At 54.1% G+C, this 14,526-nt stretch overlaps 2 protein-coding genes across 4 annotated transcripts in view; both read right to left on the bottom strand.

Annotated features, from left to right (window-relative positions):
• Positions 1-418: 418 nt before the first annotated feature.
• On the bottom strand, positions 419-2,323 carry Rasd1 (ras related dexamethasone induced 1). Its single transcript, XM_004640304.2, has 2 exons — positions 1,872-2,323; positions 419-1,659 (listed from the first exon to the last, which is right to left on the bottom strand). Exons 1-2 carry the CDS (start codon positions 2,155-2,157, stop codon positions 1,103-1,105), a joined length of 843 nt encoding a protein of 280 aa, XP_004640361.1. The 5' UTR covers positions 2,158-2,323; the 3' UTR covers positions 419-1,102.
• A 5,812-nt stretch (positions 2,324-8,135) lies between these two features.
• Positions 8,136-14,526, bottom strand: part of Pemt (phosphatidylethanolamine N-methyltransferase) — an 82,144-nt gene continuing 75,753 nt past the window's right edge. For 2 of the 3 annotated variants that reach the window (XM_023700116.1, XM_023700117.1), the window contains exons 5-7: positions 13,901-14,012; positions 10,160-10,234; positions 8,136-9,796 (exon numbers count right to left, since the gene is read on the bottom strand). In XM_023700116.1, the coding sequence (XP_023555884.1) occupies positions 9,739-9,796; positions 10,160-10,234; positions 13,901-14,012 (245 nt within the window). In that variant the 3' untranslated portion in view covers positions 8,136-9,738. The remainder of the gene's footprint in view (positions 9,797-10,159; positions 10,235-13,900; positions 14,013-14,526) is intronic. The other variant, XM_004640336.2, reaches the window with a different exon arrangement.

Below are 14,526 nucleotides of genomic sequence, written 5' to 3'. Positions count from 1 at the left end.
GCACCAGCCTGCTCTTCTTGGGTTCCATTTCCTATGTGTAACATCTGGGACCATGTAACATGCCCAACAATCTTGAGATTTGAGCTTGACAACCTGTACGTACCCCAGGTATGCCCCAAATCTAGAGATAGGCTGGAACAAGAGTAAGAAGGTTCTCAGGAATCCACGCCTTCAGTGACCAGACCTAAAGACTAAGCAGGCAAATGGCAGGGTTGATTGGGGAGGACCCTGAACTTTTCTTTCTCCAGATTTTGTATTAGTCCAGTCATATGGAGCTACTTTGGAGCCCTTCTAAGAAGTCAGAAGCTATTTTCAGAAAGGCAGGGTTATTTTTTAATTCTGAAGATAAGCGCCAGTGCCTCAGAAGCGGGTCCCCTTTCCCAAGGGCCCTATCTAAAAGCAAAGATAGCACAGTACATTCATTTTAAATAATTTTATTTTATATCAAAACAACAATAATAACTTTAAAGACTTCACACAGTATAAATGCCTGGAGAATTTGTTCATGTCCATGTTGACACCGGAACTACTGTTAAAGTGCAAGTTTTGTGTTTTTTCCTTGTGCAACTTCACACACACACACACACACACATGTAAACAAGCCATTTGGCTCTGATTTGACCCACTCCCTCCTCAGTTTCTGGAGGGCAGAGGCTGGCCCTGCCTCTTGGCAACGTGGTATCACAGATGAGATAATGCCCCATTGTTCCTGACCCCTTCCGAAGCAGAGGGGCAGGATAGTTAAGTGAAGCCTGACAGTGGCAGATGAACTTCACTCCCTCTCCCCACTCCCATTCTCAGGTCTCTGAGAAAGACAGGTTCCCCTCTGCTGCACCCTGTCCCCCCAGCGGTGGGGGTAAGGGCACCAGTGGGGGAGGGTCAAATGTGGGAGAGTCCCAGTCTTCTCCCGTTCTTTGCTTCCAGAACAGATGACTGTCCCTTCTTAAGTGGCGCCTTCCCAAAGCACAGGCCTGGTCTGGGGAGGGAAGAGACCACAACGCGCACCCTGGAGGTCCAGAGAGCACGTGGTTGTCCGGGAGTTGATTTTTATTTTTAAACAAAAAAAGGTCCTCGGGTTGCTTCGCTGGCGGGCCGGGGGCTCCTAGCTGATGACGCAGCGCTCCTTGTCTTTGGCCTGGCTGCCACCGCTGGCCTTCTCACGGATATACATGAGGTCGCTGTGCACGCTGGGCCTGCGTGCAAAGGGGGCCACAATGCCAAAGGCGTCGCCAGGGTCGCTACCGCCGCCGCTGCCCGCCCGCAACAGCTTCTTGTTGCGCAGCGCCTTCTTGTGCAGCACGTCGCAGTACTGAACGGACACCTTTCGGTGCAAGTCCGGACTCATCTCGCTGGGCAGCTTGGCCATGGCAAAGAGCGCGCGAAACATCTGGTCCAGGCTGCTGTTCTTCTTGGCTGAAATTTCAAAGTAGGCGCAGCGCTGGGGGTCGTCACCCACCAGTTGGTCAATCTCACGCTGCTCCACCTCCCGGTAGAAGTCTCGGTCCCCTTTGTTACCGCAGATGACCAAGGGCACGTCCGCATTCTCCTTGGTTTTATTCTTGAGGCAAGATTTGGTGTCCAGGATCTGCTGCTTGAGTCTTTGCACCTCCTCAAAAGAGTCGCGGTTGTCCAGGCTGAACACCAAGATGAAAACGTCTCCTGTAGAGTAACAGAGGAAAAAACGGTGAAGGAAGTGCCAAAGAGGCTTGTGCAGTCGCGCGAGGCACTGACCTTTCCAAGCGCAAAACCCAACACGGGGCAGCCAGACCCAAGGACCGCGCTGCCAGCCCAGCCCTTGCCGGACACCCTTAAACTGAGAGTCGTCACTCCCCTGCTCCCCCGCCGCCTGCCCAATCGGGCTCTCCGCTTACCTGTGAGAATGGAGAGGCGCCGCATGGCAGGGAACGGGTGGTTGCCGGACGTGTCGAGAATGTCCAGCTGGTAGACCTCACCGCGGATGGAGTAGAACTTGCGGTGGAAGTCCTCGATGGTGGGCGTGTAGGTTTCCTCGAAGCGGCCTGTGAGGAAGCGCGAAACGATGGCCGTCTTGCCCACCTTGGACGAGCCGAGGATGACCATGCGGTAACAGTTCTTGGCCGGGATACTCAGCTCCGAGTCGCTTGGACACATCTTCTTGATCATCGCTGCCAGTTTCATTGGGCAGGGGGCGCGGACCCTCCGCGAGGGCGAAAGCCGGCCGAGAGAAGCGCGGGGAGCTAGCGGGGACGCTGGCGAGACCAGGGGTCTCTGCTCCGGCCGGGTTTTGCTCGGGCTGGGGTTCAGGTGTGGCTCCGCTCCACTTCGCTCTCAGGTCAAGACAGCTCGCTCTGCCTCTCCGCGCCCCGCCGCGGCTCTTATAAGCAGCCCGCGAGGCCGCCCCGCCCCCTGCCCTCCCAGCTTCGGTGCGTCACGCCCCGCGGGCGCCCTCGCGCCTCCCAGCCCCCAGCGACCTCAGCCAGCTGCTACACCGTGTGTGCCCTTTGGGCTTGAGAAGCGAACTGAGTCCAGTATAGAGCGCGGATCCTGCGCTCTTACTCCACACTGGGCACAGCTGGTCTGACCCTCTATAACTTTGGGGAAAGACCCCCATCCCCACCCCACAGCACACCCGCCCGAGTACACTTTTTAAAAAATACCTATTTCCCTAGAATATAACGACAATAACCCATAATAGTAGTAGCATTTACTGGGTGCTTGGGCGTACCGTATATTTTTTCAGTCCTCAGAAATGAAACCCCAACACCAGTTCCTCCGGTCCCCAGGCCAGTTCTTAATTCCAGGAGGCCATGGCTGCATGAGGCGGGTTACTACTGGCTTCCAGCACTGAGGTCCGCGCTGCCCACTGCGGCCGCCAGGGAGCAGCAGAGGACCCGCCTGCAGCGTGCAGAACAGCCTTCGGGTCTCAGATTGGAGTGGGGTCTAGGGGCAGCCAGTGGGGTCCGGAACCAAGCGGCATAGGCCTTGGGCTCTGAGCTGGGGCCCAGCAGAACCTGACCCCCAACTAAGGCCCTCACCTCGGGCCTCAGCCTGGTCTTCTTCCAACCAAAGATATTCTGTGGCATGAAGTCCTTAGGGTTGGCCCCCAATCCCTTTCCAGTCTGATGTGCAGAAGGCCAGAGACTCGCCCTTCTTGAGTCAGGCCAGGGTTCCCCTTCCTCCCCAATGCATTCGGAGGAAACTGGGGCTCGAAACCAACTGGTGGGGGTGAGGGAGGCTGGGAGCATAACATTCTCTGGTCCTCAACGTCCCCTTCTTGGAGACGGTACTCTGGTTCGTGACTGTGAGTAGAAAGCCCACGCACTTTCGGAAGGCATGGTCTGATGGTAACAATAACAATGAGTAGTAAATGACCCGAGTTCTCTGGCAAGGGGGCAGCTTAGGGTTGATCAGTAACCAGAAGTGGGTGGGATGCTGCAGAAAGGCCTAGAAGTATGTATCTGTAACTAATGCTCCAGCCAGGGTGGAAAGACCATTCTGGCTGTGACAGACTAGGCTATGCTTGTGTCTTGCTTTAATAGTGTTTGATTTAGAGAAATCCCAGGGAGCCATTATCAGACGCCACAGACCCATCTGTGGGTTCTAGTGTAAGAACCAGCTGTTTACCAAGGGGGCCTGCCTGTGGACTCTTGTTTGCCCAGGGAGGGAGGGGTTCTCCATGCATTGCATTCTGCCCCTCCCAGCAGAGACAGGGCCAAGAAGTACTGCACCTCTGCAGAAGAGTGTGGCTCATCCACACCGAGAGCTCTCACAGACCCAGGAGTGCTGATTCTTGTCAGGTCTGTGCTAAGTAATGCCACCCTCTCTGAGGCAGCCTTTGGGGGACAGGAATTAGTATTCTCTGCATTTTACAGATGGCAAAACTCAGGTACAAGAAAGTGACTTGCTGGGGTCCTACAGCTAGCAACAGCAGTTGGCACCCTAAGGACATCATGCCAGTTCTTCCTTTACTTGGCACCGACCTTCAAGGCACCTGCCTTCTTTCCCAGGCTTCATTTTTGCTTTTGGAAATCTCAAACACACAGCAGCCAGATCCGAGATGTGTCAGTAGCCTGGGCCTAGCTCTGACTCCCAACAAGGTACCTGACAAGCCAGCTGAGGTTGGGTCTTCCACTGAGCTTAGTTCTTGCTCCTGTTGATGATGGGATGAACATGTCTGCCCTATGAGGTGAGGAATCTAGCTCCTATCAGATGCACGCTGCTGTGCACAGTGGTGCAGGGAGCTCACCATAGAAAGGGGCCAGCAGGGTGCAAGCAGGGCACTTGTCACTCCCAGACTGAGGGCTGTTTGGCCTGCTTCCCACACAAACATCATGCAGTGCCTGGGGCTCCAAGTCAGGATGACTTTTGGCTATGGATTGGAAGACTGGAGGATGGCATAGCCTTTTTCCCTGGGGCTGTAGTCCCGGGGGTGTCGATAATAGTAGAGGGTCAGAAGATGGCAGGACCAAGGATACATCGCACCTCTTCCCATGGAGGTGTGGAGTGCCCAGGGCCCAGCCTAGATTCACAGCCTTCCTCCTGATCAGTTCCTACTCAGATTCAAAGCTGGCCTTGACTTTATTCCCCCAACCCCTTCCAGCTGGTATGGGATGGTGGCAGATACAGGATAGCCATGGCTTTTGGGCCTCATGAAGCTGGGTTGTTGGGACTCCTCCCCCAAGTAAGCAAGCTCACTCACTCAGCCCTGCTCACCATCACTTCCATTCTGAATGCCCAAAGCACCCCAGGTGAAACCAGACTCTGGGACCTCCTTTCCACAGGAGTGGGCAGAATGACTTTAGCTCTGTTTTCCTTGTTTACCTCCTTTTTCTTTTCTTTTCAAAAGGATATGTATTATGAGTTTTTAAAATCTAGACCATCTCAGAAAGAACATGGTGACAGGACATGGGAGACAGGGCCTTCTTGGCTATACCCTAGGCCAGCTGAACCACCTGTTAACTCTAGTCTCCTTTTCTTTCTTCCAGTATTTGCCTTTGGGACTGGGGACCAGGCCCTGTACTCATCCGCATGAACACTGTGGCTGGGGACTGAAAGACAAGGACAATCTCATCGGCCTGTCTGGTTCTGCACAGAGGGAGACACACCCTGGCTTCCAGCACCTCCCATGCCCGTCCTGCCAGTCATCTTAGTGTATTTACATCATTATAATGGTACGTGTCATTGTGCAGCAAATCCTTCCATTTGAGTAGGCTTCAGACATGCACTACAAACCATTTCGGAGGCCCAGAGCCTGTCTGTAAATGCTGCTTACTTGCAGTACAGCAGTTTCCCTGCTCAGAATGGGAGGGAGCTGAAAGCATGTGGTCGAGTGTGTGGGGAAGTCTGGGAGCAGGGTGGAAGGCACCCTCACCCCTAACTGCCGGAAATGTTGGCCACAAAGACTGGTATACAGTAAAGAGAATCCAGAAATTCTCGAAAGCTAGTTTGAGGGAAGCAATGGACAGAAAGTGATGTCCTGAGCGAGGGCCCACACAGAGGTGTGCAGACACTTCCAGTGACTGGTATAGGTATGCAGAGCACAGGACCCAAGTGTCAGGAGGACCCTGACATTCATCTCCATCCTGCTTCCTGGCCATATAAAAGCACCTGCTGGTTAGCTCAGCTGTTTAAGCGCCTGCTCATGCAAATGCAGTCAGGCTCAGGATACTACAGTTGGAACCCCACCTCCACCAGCCTTACCAGACCCACCCTTAAGGCAGCCTGAGCCAGCCCCCCCCCAAAAAAAAAAAATCCTGGTGGCCATATGACGCTGGTCCATTGGCATCTGCTGAAAAAGAAAAGACTGAACAGAGCTGGCTTTCTGTCCCCTCTGACAGGGCTCCTCCATCAAGCTGAGATAGAAAATTTCTGGCAGTTTCCTTGTTAGTGACAAGCTCTGTTCTCAACACAGCAAACCCTCCCAGTAGGGGCCAGCTCTGCCTAAGGCTCCCAGCTCTGCCCAAGTCCCATCCCACCTCCCACAGGCTGTGGACCCGTGGGTCCCAGTGTTGTAGTTTTGTGGCCCTGCTCAGGCTGTCCTGTATGTGCAGAGGTCCTGGCAGAGGGAACGAGCACCATCACCTTTGCATATGCAAGCAGAGAAGCAGAGATTGATAAATTAGATCAGACTAGATGGCAGCCCCTTGAGCCCTACAACAGATTCTGGATCCTGGAAATAAAAGAAAGTCTGGGCTCGTGACTGTCTCCTGGCTGGAACCAGAGAACAGCTCTTGTGTGGCCTGGGAGGCCTTGACCCTGTGAGGCAAGTCTGAGGACTTGGAGAATCCAGCCCTGCAGGCAGTGTGGTTACCAGCTCCAGCTGGTGTGGACCCAAGGGGTGTGGGAGAGAGCAGTGTTCTGGCCCAAGTCTCCTCTTTCCCTTCGTTGGAATAAGAGCGTTCATCTCTTCTAATGTCTTTTTCACCCTCAGAGGGCAGACCTGGCTCCCTGACCACATTGTCATTTATTCACTACTCGGCTTCTGGCTCATGCCCACACCACCACTTCCCCAATTTTTCCTGCTGTTGTTTGCATGTGGAATGTCCCTCAAAGGCCCATGTGTTGAATGTGTGGGCCCAAACCTATGGTGCTGTTGAGGGTAACAGAGTCTAAAGGAGATGGGGCTTGGCTAGAGGAACTGGCCCATTGGGATCATGCCCTTGGAGGGGATTCTGGGAGCACAGCCTTTCCTCTCCACCATGAGGTAAGCAGGTCTCCTCCACCATGTGCAACAACCACAATATACATAGGCCCAAAGTATCAAGCAATTATAGACTGAAAGTTCTACAACCATGAGCTAAAATAAACCTTTCTTTTAAGTAAGTTCACCATCTCAGGTATTTTGTTTTAGTAGTGAAAAGCTGACTAACAATCCTCCCAAATTAATGGTAGTACCAGTGAATTCACCACAAAGACAGGACTAGAAATGTCCAGGCAAGAGATCCACTGTAAATACACTGATGTTGATTTTTTAAGTCATTCAGATGAGACTGTAAAATGATACAGACACAGTAGAAAACAGTCTAGCAGTTATTTCAAATGTCAAATCAGTTACCACATGGCCCAGCAATTCTGCCCTAGGCAGATAACCAGAAGAAATGAAACATGTCCACATAAAAACTATACATGTTCACAGCAGTATTCATAATAACTTAAAGGTGGAAATAAGGCAAGTGTCATCCACTGATGGATAAACAAAATATAGTCCACCCATACAATGGAATATTTTCAGCAATTAGAAGGAAAAAGATATCACTCTGGCTTGAAGACCCTCCCAAAACACTAGGTGAAATTTAACCCTCATGGGAGGTATTAAAGGGTGGAAACTGGATCTGACTAAGTGTTCAGTGGGGGAACCTCTGGGAGGTAGCACAGGTTAAATGAGGCCTACAGTCCAGAAGGACTGTGATTTTGTGAGGAGAATGTAAATCAGAATGTCTTTCCTCTGTGTCATGCGCTGCATCATCTTGGGATCCGTCATCTTTGCTGGCAGGAAAGACCTCACCAGATAGAGCCACCTGCTGTAGTTTGAACCTTGAGTGTCCCCCAGAAGCACTTGTTAAAGGCTTGCCTCCAGAATGGTGCAGTGGGAGGTGGTGGAGCCTTTAAGAAGTGTGGCCATGTGGGAGGTCTTTAGGTCATTAAAGGTGTTCCCTTGAAGAGAATTATTGGACCCTGACCTCTTCATTCTGTTTCCTGGTGATGAGGTAAGATGCTCCTTGGTCACGATGTACTGTGTTGCCAAAGGTGCAAAGCAACAGGACCAACTGACCACGGACAGGAACCTCTGTAAACCCGAGCCAAGTAAAGCCTTTGTCTTTGTTGTTCCAGGTAGTTTGTTAGGGTGACAGAGGGCTAATCACCCAGTCTTGAACTTCTCAGCCTGCAGAGCCATTAGCCAATTAAACCTTTATTTGTAAACTAATCTGTGATATTTTATTATAGCGACAAAAGGCAGACTAAAACAAGAACTAACGCATGATAGGACATGATTGACCTTCAAGGACAGTGCTGAGCTGAGGGTGTGCTGGCGTGCCTGCCTGGTGTGTGCAAGGCCCTGGGTTCAATCTCCAGCACTGAAAAGAAAAGACATTATGCTAAGTGAAAAACCAGACACAAGAGGGCAAATAGTGTGCTGTGATTCCATTTACATGAAACATCCAGAAGACAAAGCCAGAGACAGGAAGCAGAGTGGTGACTGATTATCGCTGGAGATTAGCGACAGCTAAGAGGCAAGAAGAGATGGAAATGTTACATGGCTGTGGTGATGGCTGCACACCCCTGTGGATAAGCTGAAAGCCATCGTGTATGTCTGTGCCTAGTAGGTAACTTGATATGAATAACATCCCAATGAGGATGCTTGAATTAGCCTCAAAATGAAACTATAGAGTGACATCTCCTTTCACGATCCCCTCACCCTTGGGAGCTTTTTACCATAGACCTTGCTTCCAGCCAACAGTACTGTCTCTCACTACTGAGCTGCACCCCACTCTGGCCGGGGATCGAAGCATCTCACCAGGCTGCAGGTGCCAGGGCCTTGGCCATGCAGCTCACGCAGGCTAGAAGGCTTCTCACCACTCTGCACTCCATCTCACTGATGCCTGCTCCCCCGCAGGTTAACAGGCTGAGACTATCCCAAGAGCAATGAGGTGGCTAGGGTGTCCTGAACAGTGTGCAGGTGGTGACATCTTGGGGTGACCCCCCACAGGGGCGAGGTTGGCAGGAGAGTGCAGGAGCTGGGCCTGCCGGGCTGGGACTGCTAGTTGTGGGAGTCCTGGCTTCCTCCTCCTGTTCCCGCACAGTGTGATGCGGGGCTAGCTAGTGGGGACTAAAAATAAAGCCAGTCATGGAGGGTGCTGGGCCTGACAGGGAGACGGGGGAGCAGGCCCCAGAACACAGAGGCCACTAGGGGCTGAATCTTTTTGGATACCTCTTGGTACCAAACATCCCCCCTGGGGAGCAGGGAAGGAGACCCAGAGAGGGTTTCGGTACTGGCAAAGGTCTGTTGCTGCCCTGGCACAGGCTGGGATGGTGCAGACCGTGAGGCTGCCTGCAGGGCACCTGGGATGAGGAGGACACAGGTGAGCGACAGCTTGGCTCAGTGATCTCAGCATCCTGTCTACCAAGAGGGAATGGGAGAAGGGCTCACTCTAAATAAGAGGCAGCCTAGCGTGTTCTCGGAGTCCTGGGTGGGTGCTGAGGGAACTGACATGGATGCCAAATTTCCTGGGAGTCAAACTGTGGCCACAGCCCAGACAGTCATGGGACTTCTTTTTTAAGTCACTTGACTTCTGATTGGACCCCTTTTCCTTGAGCCCTGGAGTAGAGTTGCCTCCTGGCACTGGGGGGCCACCCTGGAATCCAGCCATGAAGGGTGCTAAGAGAGGAGCAAGATAAAAAGGAAGAGGTGTGGGAGAGGCTCTGCCACTGAAGCCCTGCCCTGCCCTGGCTCTGTCCTCCCGGAGTCCTGAGCTTGCTTCTCCATGAGGACAAGGACAAGGATGGAAAGAACAGAAGGGGCGCTGGGGTCAGAGTGCCTTTATTGGTGAGTGGGCACAGGTGGGCCTGCGGGGCACAGTGGTCTCAGTGGCCACACAGCAGCATGTCCAGGACCCCAAGGCAGTAGTTTTCAAGGCACTGGAGTGGCCCACGCAGGCACAAGCGAGGAGCAATGGCCCGGTGCTGCTCTCCCCAGAGCGGGGCTGAGTCCTTGGGATGGACCGGGCCAGCTAGGTCCCCTGCAGAGGCACTGCAGCTCTGTCATCTTCTTCGGTGGGACTTGCCGGGTTTTTGACGGTAGATCTCTGCGGTAAAGGGCCTGCAGGATTGGGAGGGTGGTTCAGGTAGCTGGTTGGGGTGCCAACCCCCACCCTGGCACCAGAGCCCTGCTCGGATCCTGCCCATATGAGTACTGATTGTCCTTACCCAGAGTGGATGTCACCCCCCCCAACCCCTACTGTCCCCCAAAGCTGCTTGAAGCCTTCAGAGAGAAGGGGCCAGCATCACCTGCCTATCTGCCATGTCTTGCAGGCCCCGGATGTGCCCACTCTGAGCCTCCTGACCTATGGCCCACCCACTGTGGCCCAGCCAGCAGCAGCCTGACTTTAGGGAAAGGCTCTTGAGGAAAGGCACAACCAGCTTGGCTGTCACGCAGATGTCCCCCAGTACAGCCCCTACTCACTCCTCATACAGGATGGCCACCACGTAGACGAGGGCCACCACCACTGTCAGCAGCAGGCCTGTGGGACTGGCGTGCCTGGAGAGACAAGCCCAAGTCAATGGGGCCCAGCCCTTCCTGTTGTCACCATGGGTGGGTGGGTGGGGTGACACTGGATAGAATGGGCTAGGCTGGCTGTCCCCCTTCCAGAGTCCAGATTTCTAGCAAGGGCCAGGGTCCCTGTCTCCTGGTCTGCCCACCACCTTTCTAGGTTTGCCCAGGATGGCGCTGCTCCCGCGTTCCTCATCTCAGCCCCCAACCTGAACTCAGGAGGAAATTGGGAAGGAAAAAGGGAACAAAGGAGAGAAGAAAAGAGGAAGGGCAGGAGGGAGGAGGTTCTGCCACTTGAGTCCTGACCCCTGCTCACAGGGCAGTCTCCACAGCCACCACCCTGGGAAGCTCTGGCTGAGGGTCTGGGGTTGGGAGGATGACAGCAGTGTCACAGCCAGGTCTGCACAGCCACCTACACGTTGTAGACTCCAGGCACATCCTGGAAGCCCCACCCAAATGACAGGAAGGCCAGACAGAGTGTTCTGTGGGCCCAGTGCTGGACAGGGTATCTGTCACGAGCTCTCTGCTGCTGACCAGTCTCTGACCTTGCTGTGCTGATGAGCACTGAGAGCTCATTAGAGACAACACCAAGGAGCCTGAGCACATCTGCCTCAGGATTCCAGAAATAGCTACTGTGCACCCATCTATTTCTATAGCTACCTCTGGTCCCTGATCAGCAAGCAGGAGAGAGGGGGAGTCTCTGGGACACAGTGGGCAGCAGGGGCCAGGCCCCAGGGCCAGAGGAGACTCTGTTCCCTTGGCCACCCCCATCACAGGCTCTGCACCAAGCTGCCTATTCCTACCACAGGACTGGTGCTTCCCTGCTAACATGGAAAGCTATCTGGGAGCCACTGTGGCCAGGGAGAGATACGGCCTGTGCAGGTTCTGTGAGGGGCAAGACCAAGCTAAACTCTTTCCAAGCTCAGTTTGGGCCTCTCCAGGGAAGTAGGTCACAGGGTTCTAGACTCCCTGTCCTCGCTGTCCTTGAACTTGGAACAGCCGAAGAAACTGGAGAGTGGGGCTCAGCCCTCCATCTCGGCAGACATGGCTCTCACCGTCTGTATCTTGGCCTGTGAGAAAGGGGTCCTAGCCAAGAGGGTCTGATGATGACACTCACTTCTCTTTCCTCGCTAAAGAGGCACACTGTCCCCAGCAAGGACTCAAGGAGAAAAGTGTGGCCCAGCGTGGCCCTAATCACACAGAGACCTTGGAGGGAGGGCCAGCTGGAGAAAGGAAGCCCAGAGGGGGCCCTCCTTGATTGATGCAAGGGGACAGCCATCTCACCTGCAGCAAGCCTGGTGACAGAACCGTGGGGTCTCACTTGTTCTTGGCTCCTCCCTGTGGAGAAGCACCCTGGCCCCTGAGCTGACTGTGAGACTGTGCCTTCACCACAGAGGGGCCCACCTGACCCCATGATCCATTTCCTGTTCCTGAAAACATCAACCACAGAAAAGAGCAAAACAACGCCCTCAGCCTGTGACTGGGGAGCCGGGGAACCTGGGAAGCAAGTCTGTCTCTCTCCCAATGGCAGTGTGGTCTGGGAGAGCCCTAGGTCTCAGTTTTCCCACCTTTCATGGAAGGACTGGACTTTCTTCCACACGTGCAAAATGAAACAGACCTCTAGCACTTAAAAGACAGGCACCAGTATGGTCCTTCCCTTGCCCTGAGCCAAGACGGGGAAGAGGGCCACAGAACCCCCAGGGTCCGGCTCACCCCCTCCCAGCCCCTCTCAGATTTCAGCCAAGAGCACCAAGCATGTGACTGCTTCCCCCAGGGGCAGAGATCTTGAAGCCCCAGGCTGTGGGGTCTAAGCTAGCCCAGAGGCCTTCCATGAGTGTGGAGGAGGCTATAACAGGATAGCCCAAGGGGGAAGAGTATACACGTTGAGATTCTCCTTTCTGTCTCCTTGAAACTCCTATCTGCTGTCACCCTTGGTCCAGCATGTCCCCCTGACAACCCAGTGTGCGGTGATGGTCCTACTCCCAGGTAAGGAAACTAATCTCAGAGTGCTCCCGCTTCGCTGGAGGGTTGGGAAGTAGAGGCCTGGAAAGAATATGGACCCAGCTCTACATTCCTCAGGAACCCCTGGCCCAGCCTATTACAGTTCCACACAGCTGGATGCTGGGCAGTGGGAAGCCGCATCCACCAGCTGAGAAACGTGGGCTGTGGGAGGCTGTCATGGCCCTGCTGAGTCAGCGTCGGGCTGCCGGGTAATGGCTCATCTCTAATGAGCCTTCAGACCATGGGCCCCATCCCCCTGTACAGCCGGCCTCCCAGTGACTGCTCCCCCAACACACACACACACACACACACACACACACACACACACACCCCTCAGAGAACCAGGTTTCCAAGAACCCTGGCCTAGCCAGCCTTAGCCCAGGGCGACTTTATTCCATCATTCCATTTCAGGCCCCAGGGGAGACTCCTGTGAGCTCTGCCCCCGCACAGCTCATAAGCCACCAACTGCTGACTCCAGCACAGGGGCCTGGAACACAGAGGAGGCACCCAGGGGTCAGAAGGACCCACAAAATAGGAGGGCTCTAGACGGAAGGCACTGGGTGCGTGTGTGTGCAGGCATACACATACACATATGTGCACCAACACAGAAAAGGGCTGGGCATGTTGGGGAACCAGGAGGCTGCAGGGAGGGCCTAGCTGGAGGAGGGGTGTTTCACTTTAGACTCATCCTGGGGGTCCCAAGTAGAGATGCTCTCTGTGGACAGATAGTCTGCCCCTCACGGGTCCACTGCCAGGTCCAGGAAAGAGTGGCTGGGCTACAGGTAGTGGAAGGCATGGTCAGAGCTAAAGCTGCAGGGTCAGGGACTATCTGGTGTGAACATTGGGTGGGGCCGGGACAAGTCCCAGACTCTAAGCCCCCTCCACTTCACTGTCATTCAAACCTCAGCAGCTCACTCATGGTGAGTGGTCTCTGCAGTTAGGGGAAGGGCCACTGGGGAATCAGGGGAATAGCTTGCTCTTGCCAGAGGAAGGCATCTGGCCTCCAGTGCACAGACCAGTTTCCCTCAGGATACTTGGTGGCTCAGGGGCTATGGTGGGCCAGGCCCCCTTGGGCTTCTTGGTGTATGGGACCAGCAGACCCCCAGGGCTTTCCCAGCCCTAATACTGCACCAGCTGAAGGCTCACCGAAGTCCAGCCCACAGATGCAGAACACTTTTTACATTTTTAAATAGTTAAAATTGAAAACCTAGCACTCAGAAGGCTAAGGCCAGAGGATCACTGAGAGTTCAAGGTCAGCCTGGGCTACGTAGTAAGTTCCAGGTCACCCTGAGTTATACACTGATACTTTGTCTCAGAAATCATCCAAACAAAGAATATTTCAAGACACATGAAAATCATATGGAGTTCTAATACCAGTGCTCATAAATATAGCCCAGACCTTACCATCCACTTCTAAGGCTCTGTACTGAGCACAGCTGAATAGCTATGACCTGTTGGGAAACTCAAGCCTCAACTCTGGCCCTTTAAGAGAAAGCTGGGAGGTGGTTCTGTTATCACAGATAAGAAACTTGTGGGCAATAAAGGTCCCCATAAAAACCATACTATCTTTTCACAGGCTCAGCCCCCCTAGCCCTCTGGGCTAGCCCCGCCCTTGTGGCGCCCATCAGGTTGGGCATGGCACCCGGTACTCACATGAGGGCCCAGCCCAGGTAGTTGGCTGTGCTTCCCCAGTACATGGGGTTGTCCACTATGCTGAAGGGAAATGTGGTCACTCTGGCCTCCTTGAGGATCCCGAAGTAATCACCTACAGACAGGGAAGGGCAGAGGGGAGGTCACTCGGCCATTTGTTGTCCTCGTCATCTGTAACCAGGGAGGACCCTGGAATGGGCTTTTGTAGGGCTGCAGGCAAGAGAGTCCCTGACCTATAGGAGGCTGCTAACCCTCAAGGAGCCAGCTGAACAGCACATAGGTCCAAGGGCCACCACAAGCTGCTGAGCCCAACCACCTGCTCCGCTTTTCCGGCTCTGCGTCCAACCACCCTGGCCTTCCCATTGTTCCTACCTCTATGCCTCTACACATGCTGCTGCCTTGCCTGGGTCAGTTCCTCTCCCTCTGCTCACTCCTTTTCCTTTGGAACCCTGTGTGAGCTCCCTCTCCAGAAGCAGTATGTCCCGTCCCTCCCTTCTCTTCACCCTGGCTAGCTGCCCAGCCCTGCCCTGGGATGCTGGGCTGTGGCCCCAGGCCTGCCCACCACGTGCCTCCCCTGTCTCAGGGGAGGGGGCGTCAGTCTGTTGGAGCTGCCACAGTGGACCATCAGT

This window comes from Octodon degus, unplaced genomic scaffold (genome assembly GCF_000260255.1).
Source record: "Octodon degus isolate 3935 unplaced genomic scaffold, OctDeg1.0 scaffold00122, whole genome shotgun sequence".
Lineage (NCBI taxonomy): Eukaryota > Metazoa > Chordata > Mammalia > Rodentia > Octodontidae > Octodon > Octodon degus.
Note: the sequence above shows the minus strand (reverse complement) of the source record. Positions and strands in the feature narration are given on the sequence as shown.

Bases quoted from the DNA above. Each gene is read 5' to 3' on its own strand.
- Rasd1 (XM_004640304.2), bottom strand. From the start codon at position 2,157: ATGAAACTGGCAGCGATGATCAAGAAGATGTGTCCAAGCGACTCGGAG. The intron at 1,660-1,871 runs GTAAGCGGAGAG...GTTACTCTACAG, and splicing joins GCGCCTCTCCATTCTCACAG to GAGACGTTTTCATCTTGGTG.